General features: G+C 43.6%; 2 protein-coding genes across 11 annotated transcripts; both read right to left on the reverse strand.

Moving 5' to 3' along the window:
* Window positions 1-189: 189 nt before the first annotated feature.
* LOC136531461 (cysteine-tryptophan domain-containing zinc finger protein 3-like) lies at window positions 190-11,544 on the reverse strand. 10 transcript variants are annotated; one of them, XR_010778047.1, is made up of 13 exons: window positions 11,057-11,544; window positions 9,710-9,782; window positions 9,498-9,628; window positions 9,069-9,404; window positions 8,390-8,973; window positions 7,525-7,949; window positions 6,584-7,392; window positions 6,319-6,479; window positions 5,697-5,854; window positions 4,762-4,919; window positions 3,563-3,906; window positions 3,019-3,107; window positions 190-582 (listed from the first exon to the last, which is right to left on the reverse strand). XR_010778047.1 is itself a non-coding variant. In XM_066524124.1 (12 exons), exons 2-12 carry the CDS (start codon window positions 11,225-11,227, stop codon window positions 3,712-3,714), a joined length of 3,201 nt encoding a protein of 1,066 aa, XP_066380221.1. In that variant the 5' UTR covers window positions 11,228-11,251; window positions 11,290-11,544; the 3' UTR covers window positions 1,805-3,711. The 10 variants fall into 10 exon arrangements, 1 of the variants encoding a protein (XP_066380221.1); XR_010778045.1 differs by lacking the exon at window positions 190-582 and adding an exon at window positions 1,803-2,950; XR_010778037.1 differs by lacking the exon at window positions 190-582 and adding an exon at window positions 1,804-2,950 and having other exon boundaries at window positions 3,198-3,906.
* A 3,399-nt stretch (window positions 11,545-14,943) lies between these two features.
* LOC136539923 (bidirectional sugar transporter SWEET12-like) lies at window positions 14,944-18,019 on the reverse strand. The gene is made up of 5 exons (XM_066531904.1): window positions 17,845-18,019; window positions 17,523-17,559; window positions 16,981-17,350; window positions 16,714-16,833; window positions 14,944-15,615 (listed from the first exon to the last, which is right to left on the reverse strand). Exons 1-5 carry the CDS (start codon window positions 17,888-17,890, stop codon window positions 15,268-15,270), a joined length of 921 nt encoding a protein of 306 aa, XP_066388001.1. The 5' UTR covers window positions 17,891-18,019; the 3' UTR covers window positions 14,944-15,267.
* Window positions 18,020-18,225: the final 206 nt, after the last annotated feature.

Genomic DNA, 18,225 nt, shown 5'->3' on the forward strand with positions numbered 1-18,225 from the left:
AGCCTTTGACAAGCATGTTTTATGTTTCGTACCTTTAAGAGGCCCATGTAGACAGCCGGAGCCGGATATTTTGTTCGCTTGTTGGTTTTAGCCAGGTTTATTCAACAAGCCAACAATATTTTTATCTCATAAAAAATCAGCACCAGCCAGTCTAAACCAGCACCAACCAGCGAACACGCTGAGAGTCATTTTCTAAGATCAAAGTACCACACTAATAAAAAAAAGAGTTGCGTTTGGAAAATGGAGAGGCTAGGCCAGGACGTTCGGACGGACTGCGCCTGCTCTGCCTCGTCTGCTCGGACACGCGCCGTCAGTGCTGGCACCATTTTGCGCTTGCACATGGGACTGCCACACACTACCCGGATGACTTGCTCCCGCCCCCGGCTCAATCCCCGTGCGGACGCATCGGGCGCTGATCACCTCCATCGCGTCGGACACTGCTGAGAAATCGCGCGGGCCTCTTCCACACAGGCGTCGCGCGGCCTGTACCGCCTCACACCGGTCGCTGGCGCCCTGCGCCTCCTCTTGCGTTGGTGGTCGTGGCATGGCCCCGCCGCCCTTGTCGATACCAACGCCGGTGATCTACACTTGCAACATGAAATACTTTGCTTAAAATAGATGAAACATTTGTAACATATGCTTGCAACATGTGTATAGTCAGTGCAACATATACAACACCTAGATAAAACAGTTGCAACATATGTCTGGAACAAATGAAACATTTTGAACAGACGTTTGCAACATACTTCTGAAACACTTGTAACATATGTAACATCCCGATCTATTTTTATAACATCCCTACAAAACACTTGCAACATATACATCTGAAACATACATTAGCAACATACGCTTTTATCGCAACATCTCCTTGCTGAGGTCGCGCGTTGCGGTGGGCACAACTTTTGTGGTGGGGAACTGCGGTAGCAGAAGCACCTCGATAAGGCAAGGGACGGGGCACGACGCGCAGCGAGGCGGAGTGGGCACTACGGGGATGGAGTGCAACGCGGCGCGGGATGGGGGAGCTATGCGGCACGGGATGGGCGTGCGTCAGGGGATGGCGGCAGCAGCGAGGTAGAGTGGGGCAGGCGGCGTCCGAATGGATGAACACCCGCTTGTAAACATTATCGTTTAGAAAACTATTGGCGTTATCCTGCCCTCAGTTTGAAAAAAAAACGTTCACTATAAGCTAGGTAAAAAGGACGGAAAGGGTACAAACATGCTCCCATCATACTATTTTTTTTTCTCTTATTTTTTCTCTTAGTTGAGTGGAAAAAATAACATTTCTCCATACCCTTTAGAAAGGAGACGCTTCTCTTGTGGATGTTTGGTAGCATGTAATGCTACCAAAGCTCGACTCCGCTCATGCAATATACGGAGTGCGGCATCCACGCATCAATCTCACAGGCATAAAGGTTGTATTTGCTCATGCAAATAACTAAGGCTCTGTTCGCTTGATTATCAACCAGAATCAGTTTCACTTTTCAGTCATAGAACAATGTTTTTCTCTCACAATAAATTAGCCGCAGCCACAATTAGTCCTGCCGAACAGCCCGTAAAACTTTGTAGTTTTTTTTTGGGTACTTGCTTATAAAACCTTACCAAACACTTTCTTTTGTTAAATACGGTTGCAACTCAGTCTGCAGAGTTCATTGCGACGTCATTCGGGTACGGCAGGTCGGGCTTGAGCACGGTGGCTTGTTTTGTCCTCACGTCGTACTTGCAGCCACCCCGTCGCGTCGGCCTTCATCATGATCTCCGTGTTAAACTAAATCTGCGCGGTTAGCTTAGTAACACCTCGGAACCAGAGAAGGGTTGAACCAACATAAAAGCTTAAGTTCTCAGAGACGGTTAACTCCGGTTCAAACCTTTTACGTGAAACAAGAACAAAAACACAAGAGAGTTAATTAGCAGGTGTTGTCCATTCAACGTGTAGAGTAGATCTTAGCCGTCTTCTCAGGCTGGGACGTTACAAATGGCATCAGAGCCAACTCTCGCGGTTTCACAAGCATATGACTCGAGAGCTTGGACAGGTTGCTCATGGCTCTATAAGAGCATGACACTTGGGCCAGAGAGCTGAGAATATAGACGTGGACCAAGTGAGTCGATTCTGGACATTTGTCCCGTTTGAATAGGTTGGTTCGGCCCTCGACGAGGACGTCGAGTCCTTAAGAGTGAGTGTATGTGAGACCCCGCTAAATAAGGCCAAAGCTGAGCCGGTCTGATGGTGTGGGCTGGGCCGTCGAACTACTGCAGCTCGGGTTGCTGGTACTGTAGACAAAGAAGCTACTGTAGCAGACAGCTTAGTACCACCTCGGAACCAGAGGAAGGGTTGAACCAACTTAAAAGCTTAAGAAGGACGAAAGTACAAGAGAGTTAATTAGCAGGCGCGGTCCATTCAACATGTAGAATGGATCTTAGCCGTCTTCTCGGGCTGGGGCGTTACACACATTTAACAAAATCAGGCTACACATTTAACAAAATCAGGCAATAACCGGCACTGGAGGCTCTCCAGAACTGGGTGCAGAATGGATTTAAGAAACCATTTTCATCCTCTCACACGAGAATGCATATACATCGCTATTCTACAGAAATCTGTAGCTCATAAAATCCAAGTGTATTTTACGCAATGAAGTGAGTACATGCAACACATAAAAAGCATAAAGGCATTCGGCTTAATTTGGGCACAGATAACAAAGTTCAACACACTACCTAATCCAACATTTACACTTCTTGGTTGCACTCTTTTCACAGTATCCACGGCTTGTGTGGATTCTTCTACCTAGTTCTTGTACCTCATCACTTTAATTCTTCCTATAAGAATTTTGCTTCCTGGTTTCAAATTTAAACCGAGTTGTCTAATTTCTTCAATGACTTGATAGCTAAGATGGTGTTACTTTTGGTTCATGTTAAGCCACAGGGACAACAAAACAGTTCAAGCAGGGACTGGGACCTGAGATAACATTATATGCACAATTTTCTCAAATGAATAACGATCCAAAAAATGTTGGTGAAAAATACCTGCTTCAACTCCAGTCTACATACTGATACTACATGAGGTGAAACTGATATTCGGTAGCACCAGCTAATCGCAAGCAATCTCCTCTGACCTGTTCACGATTACACAAAGCGTCATGCAAAGAAAACGAAATGGATAAAAAATTAATATTTAGAGTTTCTTCTGTTAAGATGAAACATGCCCATTGAAACAGACACATCAATGCATGCTTACACTACCGCAAGAGGCAGCAATAGTGCTCCCAAATTCCAGAGCCTTGGTTCACATAATTTCCAATTTAGGAAAGGGATTAAGAGAATGCTTGATATCAAGTTCATATGTTCCGAACACAACATCATGCCCCCTCTCTACAGCTGCAATCTATAAAAGAATCACCACCATACCTCACCCCCCACCCCAACACACACACAAGCAGAAAGCATAACTCATGTTACCTGTGCTGCCTCCAATAAGGAACTGAATGCCAGTAACCAAAAGTGGATGCTGCAAACTGTATGCAAACAGCGAATGGCAAAAGGTAAATGTGGAGCACAGATCTCATCTTACATCAGTCTGAGTAAATTCATTTGTTTTCCACTGGAAAAATATACTGAGATAGCTGCAACCAGCATCATGGAGCACAGATTGCAATGTTAATCCAATATCAGCTGTTCACTGTGTGACATTCTGTGCAATTCCGATTTTTGAACACATCATCAGCTGCTTATTGATTCCATTGAAACCCGAACAAGTCTTAGTAGTTCATTCACATTGTTGAAGTTAAGATCCAAGATTGTTTTTACCGAAGCAAGGCCATCATCAGCACCACCTCTTTCCTGACTCCCAGCAGCAGATGCAATCACAAACTCTGCTTTTCGAGTTGCATCGAATGCCAAGTTCACATCATTTGTCTAAAACAATCAAGAGAGAGAAAAAATCAATATATACAGACACTATTACCGAATGGTGATGCACTGAATTGGCATTATGCTAGCTTGGTTTGATATATGCAAATCAGCCTTACAGTAATATACAGTTAGTGCTGATGGTTAAAAAACACAATCGTAATCTACTTAATTTCAGGTTACTCACGTACCTCAAATGGTATGGCAATATGACAGCATGAGAACAGGGGGCGGGGGAAGCTTATTCTTCTTCAGTCAAACTTGAATTATGTGCAGCTACTCCAAAATTCTCAACTTCATTTAATTTAGAGGCTTCTACAGTAAGTTCTAACTCATATCGTCATCCGTCATTGCTATTGCTATGCTCAAACACATGCACACAGCCATTATAATGAAAATGGGTGCCATTAAGTGTATTGCCAGTGATCATATCCTTTGTGATCCGCATGGTTTTATTACCCACCAAAATGCTAACAACAGCCAGGGCAGCTACCTAACGAGGGCCTGTTCTTGTAACCTAACAAAACTTTTCTTCTTCCATTACTGAAATGATGCGTTATTAGTAATACTGACTGGAGAACTGACTGGCCCAACCTTAACTAACTTATATCGTTATTAGTAATACTGATAGATGCTGCAGTACCAAATTCCTTATTTATTATTACATTGCGATCAATTCTGCCTGCTAGAAATAGGCCCTGACATTTCACACTTAGGAAGTTACAAACAAGATGGCAACAACGAATTGAAATTCAATTTATAAAATGCTTCTCATCCAGAGACAGAAAATTCTACCAAGCTGAAAGTGAAATCAATTTGTTCTTGTTAACAGCCTGTTGGGACATTTAAAAAGGTACTTACATAGGCAAGTAATCTCAACAAGTGAGCTTGGTTGTGAACATCTAGAGGCAAATGATGGCCTGGCACATGGGGTGAATTGCCACCCTTCAATGAGGCCTTTGATAATCCATGGCTATTTAAATTATCAATATCTGGGGCAGAAGATGATGGTGATTCACCTACATAACAGCAACACATTAAATGCAAATATAGAAAAGTTCACAGAGGCACAAAATTGTCATGAAATTATTAAAACAAAGTTTGATAACATGTACCATAGAACTTGCAAGAGAAGAGCAATGAAGCAATTAAAAAAAGATGTGTTATAATAAATACATGCAGTGCAAATAAAAACCTTCCAGATTTCAAAATATCGTTAGTTTGAGTGGAAGGCCTGTGTCAGCATCAGGTATAACCAAAATACCTGAAGTGTAACACCAGGGTCTTGTATAAACTACTACTTCTGTCTCACAAAGAATGTCTCACAAATTAGTGAACAATTAAAATGACACATGTAGCCCTATGCTTTGTATTCCCCCCATGTGTTGGTTAGACCAAGGTAAATAATTGTATCCGCAAACTCTATACTATATTGCCATCATGCTCCTATATAACAGTACTTTTAGGATATCATACCTATAGTTGAGGGCCCCACATACTAGTCCTAAGCTAGAGTTGCATTCTTTTTGGGACAGAGGGTGACTATTTCTGGAATGTGCCTGGCCACAATAGCTGGATTTTGTGTTGAACTTTCATGATTCTACCCAAGTTTAGGGGACTTATAAGAAGATTAATGATATGAGGATTTTCTTCAGTTACACCATGATAACCAGTACAAAGGACATTGAATACAAAGCGTTCAAAGAAATAAATTAGGTTTCCAGAAGATTGAATTATTTAAAATTTGAAATTCTATTGTACAAATAAGGGTCAAAAGTTGTTTGTGCATCAAGTACCTCGGGCTATCTGTACAGCTGCCTGCAGTTCCTGTCGATCTTTGCTTGCACTACGGTGTTTGTAGTATGCAGCCTTGAGGTAAGCAACTTCTACACACTTATACGCTAAAGCAGCAGCAGCCATTTTTTTGCACCGTTCATATTCATAAGCACAAAAACTGGCAAGTGACAGAACCTCATTTAGCATGTAACACACTTAGAACAACATGACTATGAAAGTATCCATAGCAGCAAACTTAGAAACAATTTCTGTGGAATCATGAAAGTATCCATAGTATCCATAGCAGCAACGTGACTAAAGCAGCAGCAGCATCTCAACAACTCCTTATGCATTAAAAACTTAATTCAATTCAATATAGATTGGAGCGACGAGTAATCACTATGTGCCTAAATTCATATAAAAGCCACAATTAAATTAGTTTAGCATATCCAAATTAACTGTTGGATGGTGTCAAGTAGAAAGCTAATCTAAATTCGTAGTTTTACCTTAATACTTTTTAGATATTGAGTTTTACCTTTATATAGTTCTACTCTATGTTCTTCATTTCACAACCGCAATGAAATGAGTCGACCAGGTAATAGCAACTGAATATCATAAAGACAAAGTGTGTGTATAGCTTACTTGCATAATTTTGCAGTTTCAGAGTACATCTTCATTGACCGAGCTCCATCACCTGGCCTTGAAATGTCAAAACTAGGAGTTTCTAGAAGAAACGCAACATGCAGAAATTTCAAAGCCGCCTCAAAGTACAGACCTGTACTTTCGAGTTCTTGTCCTTTATTCTGCAGGGAGATTTTTTCCCAGAGAAATTGTAAGGAAAAATTCATATCATGGGACATTGGTAGATCATAATGATATAAAATTTGATGCAATGAGGGTGAACAACCTTCAAATCATTGGCCTTATGCTTTAGATCTCTAGCTTCCTTGAGAGCAAATGTAATCACACTACCATCCTTCCTCGTTGGACTTGTGTCCAAAGTACTTGAAGTCGCTTGCTTAACAGTGCCATGTTGCACTCCAGTTTCCACATTGAACCTCACTAACTTTGCTTTCATTTTCAATGAATCAGATTTTACTGAAGTAGGGCAGACCTTTTGTTTACCTTCTTTCAAAGGAAAATTGACAACTTGATTAACAGGGTTCTGAATATCTTGATTATCGATTCTAAGGTGAAGTTTTTCTTTTTTAAATGACATGCCCAGCCGCTGAGCAGTTCCACTACCTTGGCGAACTTCAATGTTCGTACTTTCATGTTGAATGGGACCAGACTCAGTGTTCAAAGCTGTAGCCATTCTGTCAAAAGAATGCTGATCAGGTAGCAGTGAACGGCCCTCCATATTAAAGTCCTTTTTATCACCAGAAGGATGTTCTTTCTTCTCACTGTCAAAGGGTACATCCAAAGCATTAATATTATTGACATTTTCCAATGAATCATACCCTGAAGCAATATTTTCCTTGCGTAAAGACATGTCACTAGTTTCATGTGAACCCTTCATTGTTTTTGCCTTTGCAAGCAAAACTTTGGGTTCATCAGGAACTTCCACACCATCTGAATCACACTTGTGGTCCTGGCCTCTGTCAATTTGATGCCAATCCTCAATTTTACTTTTCTTATATGTTTTCTGTTCATCTTGATCAATCCCTATTTTAGTCTTTACCTTTGGATGAGCCTTGGTCCTTTCCATAATACCTCCTGGGCATAAACAATGAAATTATGTGTCAGCAAGAAATTTGGATAACGAAAGACAACACAGAATGAAAACTTATTAGAAGGTAATGCGTATCAGACAGATCATACATAAAGAAAAAAGAAAAAGGAAAGAACCTTCATCTGAGTAGCTACTGTGATTCTTGTGCTTAGGCTTCAGCTTTTCAGAAATGAGATCAGCTGATTTACTCACTGGCCTGGGACCATGTTTGCTCACAGAATCTCTCTCGGAACTGTAGCACGTGTCATCAGTAGTTCTTTCATCTCTGATAGGGTCCTGTTGGTTGCTCATGGAAGGAGTCAACGATGGTGTGTGGTAAGAACTCTCAGCCAGATCTTTTCCATTGCTTGGAGCATTTTTCCTTTTCCTACTCCGTTCAAACTGTCCACTTATATTATAGGCGCTGGATGTTCCTGTACCTGTACCTGCAGTATGAGGACTACCTGAGGAAAAAGTTGTGGCAGTCGCTGGAATGGCAAACAATGCATTCAGAGCCTCTGTTGTTTCATCCTCACTGATGTCACATCTATTCATCCCAGGCCTGCAAATAATTTGAATTATTTTGGAAAATTTGTGCTCTTATTATACTTTGATCCAAGGATCATATGAACCCCATTCTGAAAAGATACTACATAGCTGTTGCATTTGCACACCTCATTGTACTTACACAGCTCACGGGGCACTTAGCAAAATAGGTGGAGAATTAGAATGCAAGATAATTCCAAAACTAATAAGTATAAAAAAATTTAGCTATGTTATAAGAAATGGCATTGAGGTATACGTTTAGTTGATTTTCTCTTTTTCTTCAAAATGATAATTGCTTTGAGTATACGCTAACCAGGTAACTGACAACTCACAGAATGTAAGATGTTCATTTATCATATGCAAACATTGCTGCACTATAAAGAAGGATAGAAAAATGGATATACGTGGACCACAAAAAATCAAGTATTTCAAGCCTAAGCACAGATTTGAACTTACAGCCAGTGAAGCATGGTACATTTCCACTTTTTTGGAAGCATAGAAAGGTTCGTTCCATAGGGTAGAAGACGCAATTTCTGGCATGTGTCACAGCGTACCCAGTGGTCCTTGATCACAACTGGTGCAGGAACAGGATCTGCATTCATAGTTGCTACACTGCTGGTCGGCTGCATATACAACTGTCCGTGCTTTACACTGGCTGGGATCTCCTTCCTTGCAGAACCAACTTCAAACCCATTCTCGTTATTTGTGTTCATCATCTTCTCGTTTTGGCTGGCAGGCACTTGGATGTTAACTTCCTTGTTCATGATTGCACTAGCATCACCTTTATATGTTCTAGCCTTTGTATCCATTGACACCTTTTTCTTACTGCAAGGCTTCATCTGCTTAGCCACATTGCCTCTGATAGGTCCAGGTGGATGAAAAGACTGTGAACGTCCTTCAAATGCTCTAGATACATTTTCCATGTCTAAATGTGTTTCCCAATCCTTTAGCACTGGAGCAACATTATTTCTTAATTGCAGCAAATTGCCTTGTAGAGGTGACAACAAGAAGCCTCCAGGAACTGGAAAGCATGTCATGACCTGAAATATGATGCAGAAGAAAAACAAGCAATTCTAGTTATGGCTTTGCTTGATGAGCTAAACAAATATAACTTGGCCAATAAACAATAATTCACCTGTAGGATAGTCCGAGGTGATTCATATGGAACAAGCCCATCAGGACTCTCCTCCATGGACGAAGGTGAAGAAATATCAAGGCCCAGGCCACTATAGATAACTGCATTTTCTCTCGGCAGATCATTGTTGAGACAAACTTTAGTCTGAAATTTGAGCGACTTTGAGTCACTACCACTAAATGAACTGTCCAAAGAATCAGAACCTGCAACAGATTCCTCATCGTTTGTACTCGGGTATTTTTTATTCTTGAGTAAATCACTAGCTGAAGGTGCTCCAGAACCGTTATTTCGGGAAATGGGCTCCACTGCTACAGTAGAGGGGTTTTGATCCATTCTCTGCATCAGTAAATCATGGCATTACCAATACACATGAGTGCACATTCATCAGAGCATATACTTCTTAACAGCGCAATGAATATCAATAAAAACCTCAGCAGATGTTTGGTAAGGTGATCCTGACGTGCTAATGTTTGCTGCAATGTGTGGGCTTTCGGATTGAGGAACCAGGGGAGAACGCTGATATGTGGGTAAAAATGAACCATATCCACCAAATTTCGATCCTGTCAAAGATTATGCGCTGCTTAACATCCCTGCCAAATGCATCAAACGAAATTAACCAACAACAACAATTAGCTCTTTACCAAGGTTCTCTACAGAAACTTCTCCTTCGAATTCCTTCTGAAAATGTCCTAGAACATGCTGAAGTTTTTCATCCTGGAACCAAATGCAGCACTTCTTAGACAAGAATGCAGCGAAATAGTTGAAAACAAAAGAATTTAGTCAAAGGTGTAGATAAGAAGCACTATTCAAATTTGTTTCTGGTATGTGGTCCTGAAGCATTGATTGGCGAGGAACATAATCACGTACTAAACAAGACAGTGTAATCCTAAGCAAATTAAAGAATATCTTATTGTCCATGCAAACTAACACCTACTGAGCGCACAAATAACAACAAATGTTACACTACTAATCTATTGCACAATACTGAGAAGAGACATGTTGCAACCCCAAATACTAAATGATACTCAGAATGCAGAAATAGGAAAAAGTTCATACAGTTAACAGTCCTAAATATAGAAGTATAAGTAAACCCTTTAACCCTTGCTAAAAAATTGTACATCTTCAATTTGTTATGTCTAGTCCCATATGGAAATTGATGGTGAGAGATCAGAGATCACAACTCATAAGGTGGGGCAAGCAAGCAGCCACAACTCTCACCCATTAGGCTAGTCTTTTTTGGGTTGATTTAGATCCAATCCTTTGGTTGGTTATGGGCTTCGGTGGATCTGGGCCTGCTAGGGCACCGGCTCACGAGTATGGTGAGCTAACACAGTTAAAAATAGCCAACACTACTTTTTAATCACCCTGGTTAGCTGGTCTTTTAACACAGAACAAAAATCAATTAGTGCATATCACGAGATCATGAAACATCTGCCATTCAATTTCCTTGTAGAGATGAAGCCATGAAAACGCTCGGCCAAATTTGACAATTGAGGTACCACCACATAGACATGTACCACTATTCATTTCCCGGAATCAAACAGTGAAACAGAGGAATGCACTCCCTCGCACCACTTAAGGGCTTGTTTGGATGCCCATGTTTCCACCTTGATCCATGTGTGTTGAGGTGGGTTGGTGTGGTAGTTTGAATTCCACACCCATCCACCCCAACACACATGGATTGAAGTGGATTAATGAGCATCCAAACAAGGCCTACTGTACTAGGACGCTGAATGTGTAGATCTCAGAGCGCTCACTGAACCAAAGCAGGCCAACTGATGAAGTGTTGAAGCGCCAAGCCAAACCATACAAAGCTCCCAAAACCACTCTGGCGAAGAATTTGGCTGTTGGAGCAGCTCTGCTTACCGAAGTGAATTGGGCCCCTCCCGCACCGAATTCAGCAGCACAAACAAACCACCGCTGAATCAACTGTAGCCCGAGAACGTGAGGGAGGAGGGCAGCCAGGCCTGGGAGGCGGGGGTACTCACAATGTAGGAGAGCGCGACGTCGGGGTCGACGAAGGCCTCGCCGTCGGTGTCGGAGCAGGCCTCCCCCTCCTCCAGCTCCTCGGTCTCGCCCGCCACCCTGCCGCTCCGGGACCCCGCGCTCTCCCGCCACGCTCCTCGCAGCGACTGCATCCCGCGGCCCACAAGCTGCATCAGCAGGCTCCTTCAGGCCCAGCGCGGGGCCGAGCTGACCCGGCGAAGGTCCTCTCACCGCACGGAGAGGCTTCGTCCCGTCGACGTCTCGATCGAGGTCCTCGCCCTAGGTTTCGACAACCAACTTTGCTTGCGCGCAGTGCAGTGGCCGTGTCACGTTGGTAGGTTGGCCGGCCGTGTCGGGATGGTGAAGGTGGGCACGGCGGCCTGTTTGTTTCGGGTTGCGTCTTCTCGCCGCAGCCGCTGTTTTCTTCCTCTCCGGCTTCTCGCGCTCTTCCACGGCTCCACTGATCCCGCTGCTGTTTTGCTTTGGGTGATGCGGCCTGCGGGCTGCGGCGGATGGAACCGGCCGAATATTTGGGTGCTCTTTGTACGAGTCATGCCGATCGCGTGGCGCCGTCGCGAGGACCAATGCGCGGCCCGTGAATAGCCCAATGCGCGGCCGCACCGGCCCATGAGCATGAGGCAAGGGCCTATTTGGTACCTCGGATAGCTCCTGAAGTTGTTTATAGCTTGCTTTGATGGAAAAATCCTGATCATTTGCTATTGTAGATATCATACCAACAGTAATTTGTTTCGATTCTATTATTATAATAAAGAAATTTGTATATTGGGTTACATGCACAAGCCATTATTCATGAGAATATCATGTTTCACTAGAAGCAAGATACAGTTCTTTCATTTTACTTTACTTCAGAATTCCACTATAAATATTTGCTTGGGAGCGGGAACTATGATATTCGAATGAACAATATAATCCCCATACGTAGGGCGTTGAAGAAAAATAAATCTTATACGTTTTGCTGCGGTCTAATCCATCATAATCCGTATAGAGATTTGAGTGGATTGAAATGTAGCCAAATAAGCCCTAACGATCGCCTCACCGTAAGTACACAAGAAGCATTACTACGTGGCGATCTTGCTACTTCAGTTGGTAGTGAGCTAAGCAAATTGGGTTATTTGAAATTAGCATTGCGCCTCTAGCTTTATAGTCACGCTGTCCTCCTTCTGTTTGCATTGTTATATACTCCGGTCCCAAAATAAGTCTCCATCTCGTATTTCAAAGAGTTAAACAATCTTAACTTTGACTAAATATGTACCCAAAAAATACTAATATTTGTGATATCAAATAAGCATCATTAGATTAATCATGTCATATATTTTCATAGTAAATAAACCTATTTGAAGATGCACATGTTGATACTATTTTCTTTAAACCTATAGTGAAAGTTAAGATTAGTTGACTCATCGAAATGTGAGATGAAGATTTATGTGGGACGGAGGGAGTAGTAGTTTAGCCTGATCACCAGGAGCTGGTTGCAACTCGCAGAGATGTACATCAGAGTTTGTTCCCACTGTTCATGCTATTATTGGGCCTGTCTATAGCACACACTAGTAGAGAAATGAGTTGTACTCTCGGTTCTCAACCCCCTTCAGTCCCGGTTTCTCAACCGGGAGCACGAATCCGGGACTAAAGGGCCTCGGTTCTCAACCCCCTTCAGTCCCGGTTTCTCAACCGGGAGCACGAATCCGGGACTAAAGGGCCTCTCCTTTAGTCCCGGTTTCTCGTCCGGGACTAAAGATCCACCTTTAGTCCCGGTTGATAATACCAACCGGGGCTTAAAGAGGCCTCCCGGCCTGGCCACGTGGGCCGGCCCTTTAGTCCCGGTTGGCATAACCAACCGAGACTAAAGGTTTTCTTTTATTTTTCTTTTTCTTTGGTTTCTATTTTCTTTTTCTTTTTTTTTCTATTTTCAATTGATGATTCGTTCGCATTCTACGCTGCTAGCGGGACTTCCAATTTTCGTTCGCACAATTTTTTTTCTTTTTTTTGTTTCTATTTTCAATTGATGATTCGTTTTGGCTTTCGAATACGCATTCTACACTGCTAGAATATACGTATTCTACACGTTTATAATGTACGAAGGGCTTTTAGTCAAGGATGCAGCGGTACGATCTTATAGAACAGATCCTGTTCAAGTAAGATCGTGGTGCATGGCTCCAGAGCTGAGCTTTTAAGTTAGCTTTCACTCTTTTGAGCAAGCGAGGTGGTGCTAATAGGTGGGACTGACCAGCAATTCCAGCATATTGCGTACTGGGTCGCTCTATTCTGGTATGTCGAGCCGGCCCATCGAGGCTCCTGTAAACGCCCGGGACTAAAAGACCTTTAGTCCCGACTGATAATACCAGCCGGGACTAAAGATATACCTTTAGTCCGGGCTCATAATACCAGCTAGGACTAATTGATTTGGTCGTGTTCAGTTGCATCGGATCCATGCATGTTGCATGTGTCTGCGGATAGAGCCAAGCATCTTGCATGTGTCTGCAGATGGAACCGGGACTAATTGATTTGCATGTGTCTGCAGATTGAACCGGGACTAATTGATTCCGGCATATCTCTGAAGTTTCCTCCCTCGACGGCCAAGCACACAAGTACGTCTCCATCGCCATCATGCATGCGTAGTCACTCTTCGTGTCTTATTGCTACTTCCTAGTACAAGTAAAGCACGCCAACAAATGCAAGCAGGGGACAGCACCCTGTCAGTGTCGGCTCAAAAGACTGTCTGTTACAGTTTCAAGCTTTAGTCCCGGTTGGAGACAGCAACCGGGACTAAATGTCTCTTTCTAGTCCCGGACGGAGCCTCCAGCCGGGAGTAGACTTTTACTTCCAGTTGGAGGGACCAACCGGGAGTAAAAGTTAACCTTTAGTCCCGGTTGGTAGCTCCAACCGGAACTAAAGGTACTGCAGCAAAAGTCTGCCGCAGTAGCCGTTGGGCAGGGACCTTTAGTCCCGGTTGGACCTACAAACCGGGACTAAAGCCAAATTTCGAGCTGGATCAAAGGTCGTTTCTCTACCAGTGACAGCTCCAATTTTGACCGGTCATTCCTAGCTGTGGTCATACTGAAGCTATCTGTCTGAGAATTTTCTTTTTATTATTTGAGACTAAATACATACATTTAAGCCACCTTATTTTGTTTTACAAAGTTCAAATCCTGGAGTTTTTGCCAGCAAAAAAGGCCGTTTCGTACGTACGTATATGGTTTGCTAGCTAGAGCTCAGAAAGTAGGCGCGCGCGCACACACACACACAAAGTAATACGTGAATGATGGAATCTGCGTGCTTCTCATGACACCGTGTTGATAGTACTCAATCTTTTGAGGCTTTAGTTTAGTTAGGAGTGCTAAGTGGCCTTTATCATGGGATGATATTATGTAGTACCAGTAGTGGATCTTACTAGTATATATATATAATGTATACCTTGCCTTTAATTTCTCTGGGACTGAGAGCGAGCCATGAACGCTTCCGGATGCGTCTATCTCTTTGTAGTGGGTGCGGTGATCACGCACGCACAGGGCATTGCGGCAACGCCCCTACCGTACGTACCAAAAGGAAAGAGCATGAAGAGAGGATGATGGACGATATCGACAACGATATATATCCAACCAATCACTCGTATTAATATAATAATTTATTTACTAATCGTAGTGGAATCAGTGCGCAATCTCATCTCCAACAAAAGCAGAATGCAACAAGCATTTCTCTCTGATCGACAGATGAAGCAAGATGGAGACGAAATAATTAAAGTAATACATGGGCTAGCTAGCTTTATTGATCGGACCATCGGAGAGATTACGTAATAAACTAATGACACCGTACGGACATCCATCTGATCCGGCTATTGATCATAATCATAAGCTAGCTAGCTGATTGATGATAGAGGCGTATGCAACAGGCATACGATACAGACAACATATATATATTGGTACGGAGTAGATCGAAGATAACGCGACCTTATTATACGCATACGCACATATATGGGCACCACAGGAGACATTCATTCGTACCTACAGTGTGCTTGTATATATATTGCTAGGCGTCTACTTGTACCGTGGTGCCGCGCGCGATACATATATAGGTCGTCGTACACGCATGCATATATTACTATATACACAAAGTAAAATGAATAATCGAAGGCGAGCAGCAATAGTTAGGTCAGTCGTGCATGTAGCTAGCTCCGGAACATGTGTCTATGCATGGATCAGACCACCTCCACGGCCGTCTGATGGGCGGTCATCATCGCCATCGCCGGAGGCGGCAGCGGCGGCGCCCTCTCCGCTGGCAGCAGTGGCGGCGGCGGCGGCATGATGTACACGACGACGTTCTTGGGCCCCTCGTCGTCGTCGGTTCTCACGGCCACTGCCTCCCCGTCGGCGTCGGCGTGGGCCTGCCGCAGCTGCTGCTCCTTCTCGGCGTCGGCGTCGGCCTGCACAGCCGCCTGCTGCTGCATCTCCGACACGGCGCCGTTCTTCTTGGGGTTCCCGTTCCGGTACACGAAGTAGAGGGCCATCTGGGCCAGGCCGAACAGCAGGCCCAGCACGTTCGGCATCTGCACATACACACGGAGCAGCAGGGCACTCATGCATGAGTGAACCAATGATTAAGAATTAACTACATATAATATTTTTGCCCTAAAAAGATGAATAGCTAAATATATTTTTTCCTGAGATCAACTGGCGGCTAATTAGTCGTAGGTGTGTTTGCAGGCTTTTCAAGAACACGGGAGTTTGACCTATATAAGCATCTGATTATACAACACCACTTTATCATCTGGCCTTTTACGCTTGCAAGTATGCATTAATTACTCTGCATGCTTTTGCAAAGACATACTTGTAGTTAGGGATGAAAACGGATCGGATACGGACGGATATCACCGATATTACATTTGTTTTCATAGTTCTGTCTGGATTCGGATTCGAATACGGATAGTGTCAACTATGTCGGATAGGATACGATTGGATATCGACATCATAAATATGCGATTTGAGTATTTAGATACGGATACGGTATCGAATGTTGGATATCCGGACTTGAATACGGACATATCTCAACCCCTCTAAACGGATTCGGTTTCGAATACGATCGGAAAATATCCGTACCGTTTTCATCCCTGCTTGTAGTGCATGTCACCACCAGTAAACATATACATATATATGCACTACAGAGTATGATACTAGCTATGATCAGATCTTTTTGTTAGGTTCTGTAGACAGAAAAACAGCTGGGTCGTGGGTGGTGACACAAACGCAAACACCTGTACTTTCACTATGCGTGATTACATAATAAAAGTACGTGTATTAAACCAATTAACAGCACCTTAACTAGCTAGCTAAGGCTGTATGTATATATCTACCTTTGCAAATTGCAAGCCTGCTTCAAAAAAGTGGGAAAAGCTAGCACGAGATGATAAAAAAGCGCGCGAAAAGGAATACAGTAGATGGCCGGCATGCAACAAGAATGCGCTTGCGTACGCTCAACGTTCGGCTAGGGAGGGCAGCGCTCAATGTGTAAAACCTTTCACCATCCCTGGTGGGCCACTGAATTGGCACGTTCGTTGTAACTTCGCTCTGTTCTCGATCGTAATGGAATGATAAGCAAATCTTTTGCGTATTCAAGAAAAAATAAATGCGCTGGTGTGTGTGCTTACCGCGACGAAGAAATCTTTCATGAGGAGGCCGTAGAAGAACCAGACGACGGCGCTGATGGTGAGGAAGAAGGAGAGCCAGAAGGGCATGAACTCCACGCTCTTGGTCCTGATCACTTGCCGCTGCGCCGTTATATATCGAGAAAAAATATTTAATTAACAGCCCGGCCGTTTATTAATCACTAATTATTATTATTGCCAAAGTAATTAGTAATACTCCTATATTACTGGACACTCTGGTGGACACAGCAGCTAGCTTAATTAGCTTACGATGATGGTGAGAGGAGCGACGAAGACGGCGAGGGCGAAGGCGGCGCCAACGCCGCCGGCGATGGAGACGCGGCGCTGCCCGTCGACGTAGAACTGCAGGAAGGCGACCATGGCCCCGAAGAGTCCCATGTTCATGGTGCACAGCAGCTTGACGGTGAAAGCCATGGCGGGCTTGGGCGCGTAGGTGAGGTAGATGGCGAGGTAGACGGACTCGACGACGCAGGCGATGGTGTTGATGGAGAGGAGGAGGACGTCGATGCTGAGCAGCGCGTAGTAGAGCCACAGCATTGCGCTCAGCAGCGCCACCACGTACGGCACCGACTGGAACGACTCCGTCGACTTCTTCTTGTAAACACGGTAGAACGTCGGCCTGTATATATATTGTTTATGTTTACATCATATATATCAATATCATAGAGGTGATCGATGATGATTATTAGGAGCTAGCTAGCTAGAGCTGTAGCGTCCATGAGAGACAAGCTAAGTTCTGATTCTGAACAGTATGTTATATTACTCTGATAGATAGATAGATAGATACTCACACTGGTGCAAGGATGACCAGGAATGATAGGATGTTGCCTGCAAAAACAGACCAAGGGAAAATTAGCTCATTTATATGTATAGCAACTCTGAACTGATATATTGGCTTGTCGACCACTCGCCAGAGCTTAGCCATAGAAAAAGCTAGGACAGTTTTTATATATTTCAATTCAGCGACAAAATAACTGTTTACTACTGTTTAACTGTTTGTCAAGGGGGGAGGTTAGCAAAAGTAGCTAGAGACAACTACTGTGTTACTTTGTGAGAATTAATAATGCACATCTTCCACAAAAGAAACCTGTGAGCATGCATGCATATGTATACCTAGGATCCCCACAGCAAAGACCACCGGGTGCCCAACAGTAATCATCTTGAAGGGTATGTATATATGCTCAGCACTTCGGCAGTAGTCTCTCAGCTCTCTCTATAGCTGCCTAGCTAATAAGATCGAGAGCTAGCAACAGGGAGAACCCTGCTGTCTTGCCTCCTGGGTGATAGCTTGTCTTGCTTCTGTTGGTCTCTACTGCATGCCTGACACAATGCGAGCTCCCTTCCTGGCCACCCCATGGTATTTATAGAGGGCCCAATGGAGAGGAGCCGCTCGCGCTGTCACTTAAAAAAAGAACTCGATAACTAAGTAATCTGATGAGGAGAGGGTCTCTGCTGGTTTGCTGAATTATGGATGATGAGTTGAGAGAGAGCTTT

This window comes from Miscanthus floridulus, chromosome 2 (assembly GCF_019320115.1).
Source record: "Miscanthus floridulus cultivar M001 chromosome 2, ASM1932011v1, whole genome shotgun sequence".
NCBI lineage: Eukaryota > Viridiplantae > Streptophyta > Magnoliopsida > Poales > Poaceae > Miscanthus > Miscanthus floridulus.

Bases quoted from the DNA above. Each gene is read 5' to 3' on its own strand.
- LOC136531461 (XM_066524124.1), bottom strand. From the start codon at position 11,227: ATGCAGCTTGTGGGCCGCGGGATGCAGTCGCTGCGAGGAGCGTGGCGG. The intron at 9,783-11,056 runs GTGAGTACCCCC...ATTTGGTTCCAG, and splicing joins ACGTCGCGCTCTCCTACATT to GATGAAAAACTTCAGCATGT. The intron at 6,480-6,583 runs GTTGTTCACCCT...ATCTCCCTGCAG, and splicing joins ATAAGGCCAATGATTTGAAG to AATAAAGGACAAGAACTCGA.
- LOC136539923 (XM_066531904.1), bottom strand. From the start codon at position 17,890: ATGATTACTGTTGGGCACCCGGTGGTCTTTGCTGTGGGGATCCTAG. The intron at 17,351-17,522 runs GTGAGTATCTAT...ATATATATACAG, and splicing joins CTGGTCATCCTTGCACCAGT to GCCGACGTTCTACCGTGTTT. The intron at 15,616-16,713 runs GTAAGCACACAC...GTGTATGTGCAG, and splicing joins TGAAAGATTTCTTCGTCGCG to ATGCCGAACGTGCTGGGCCT.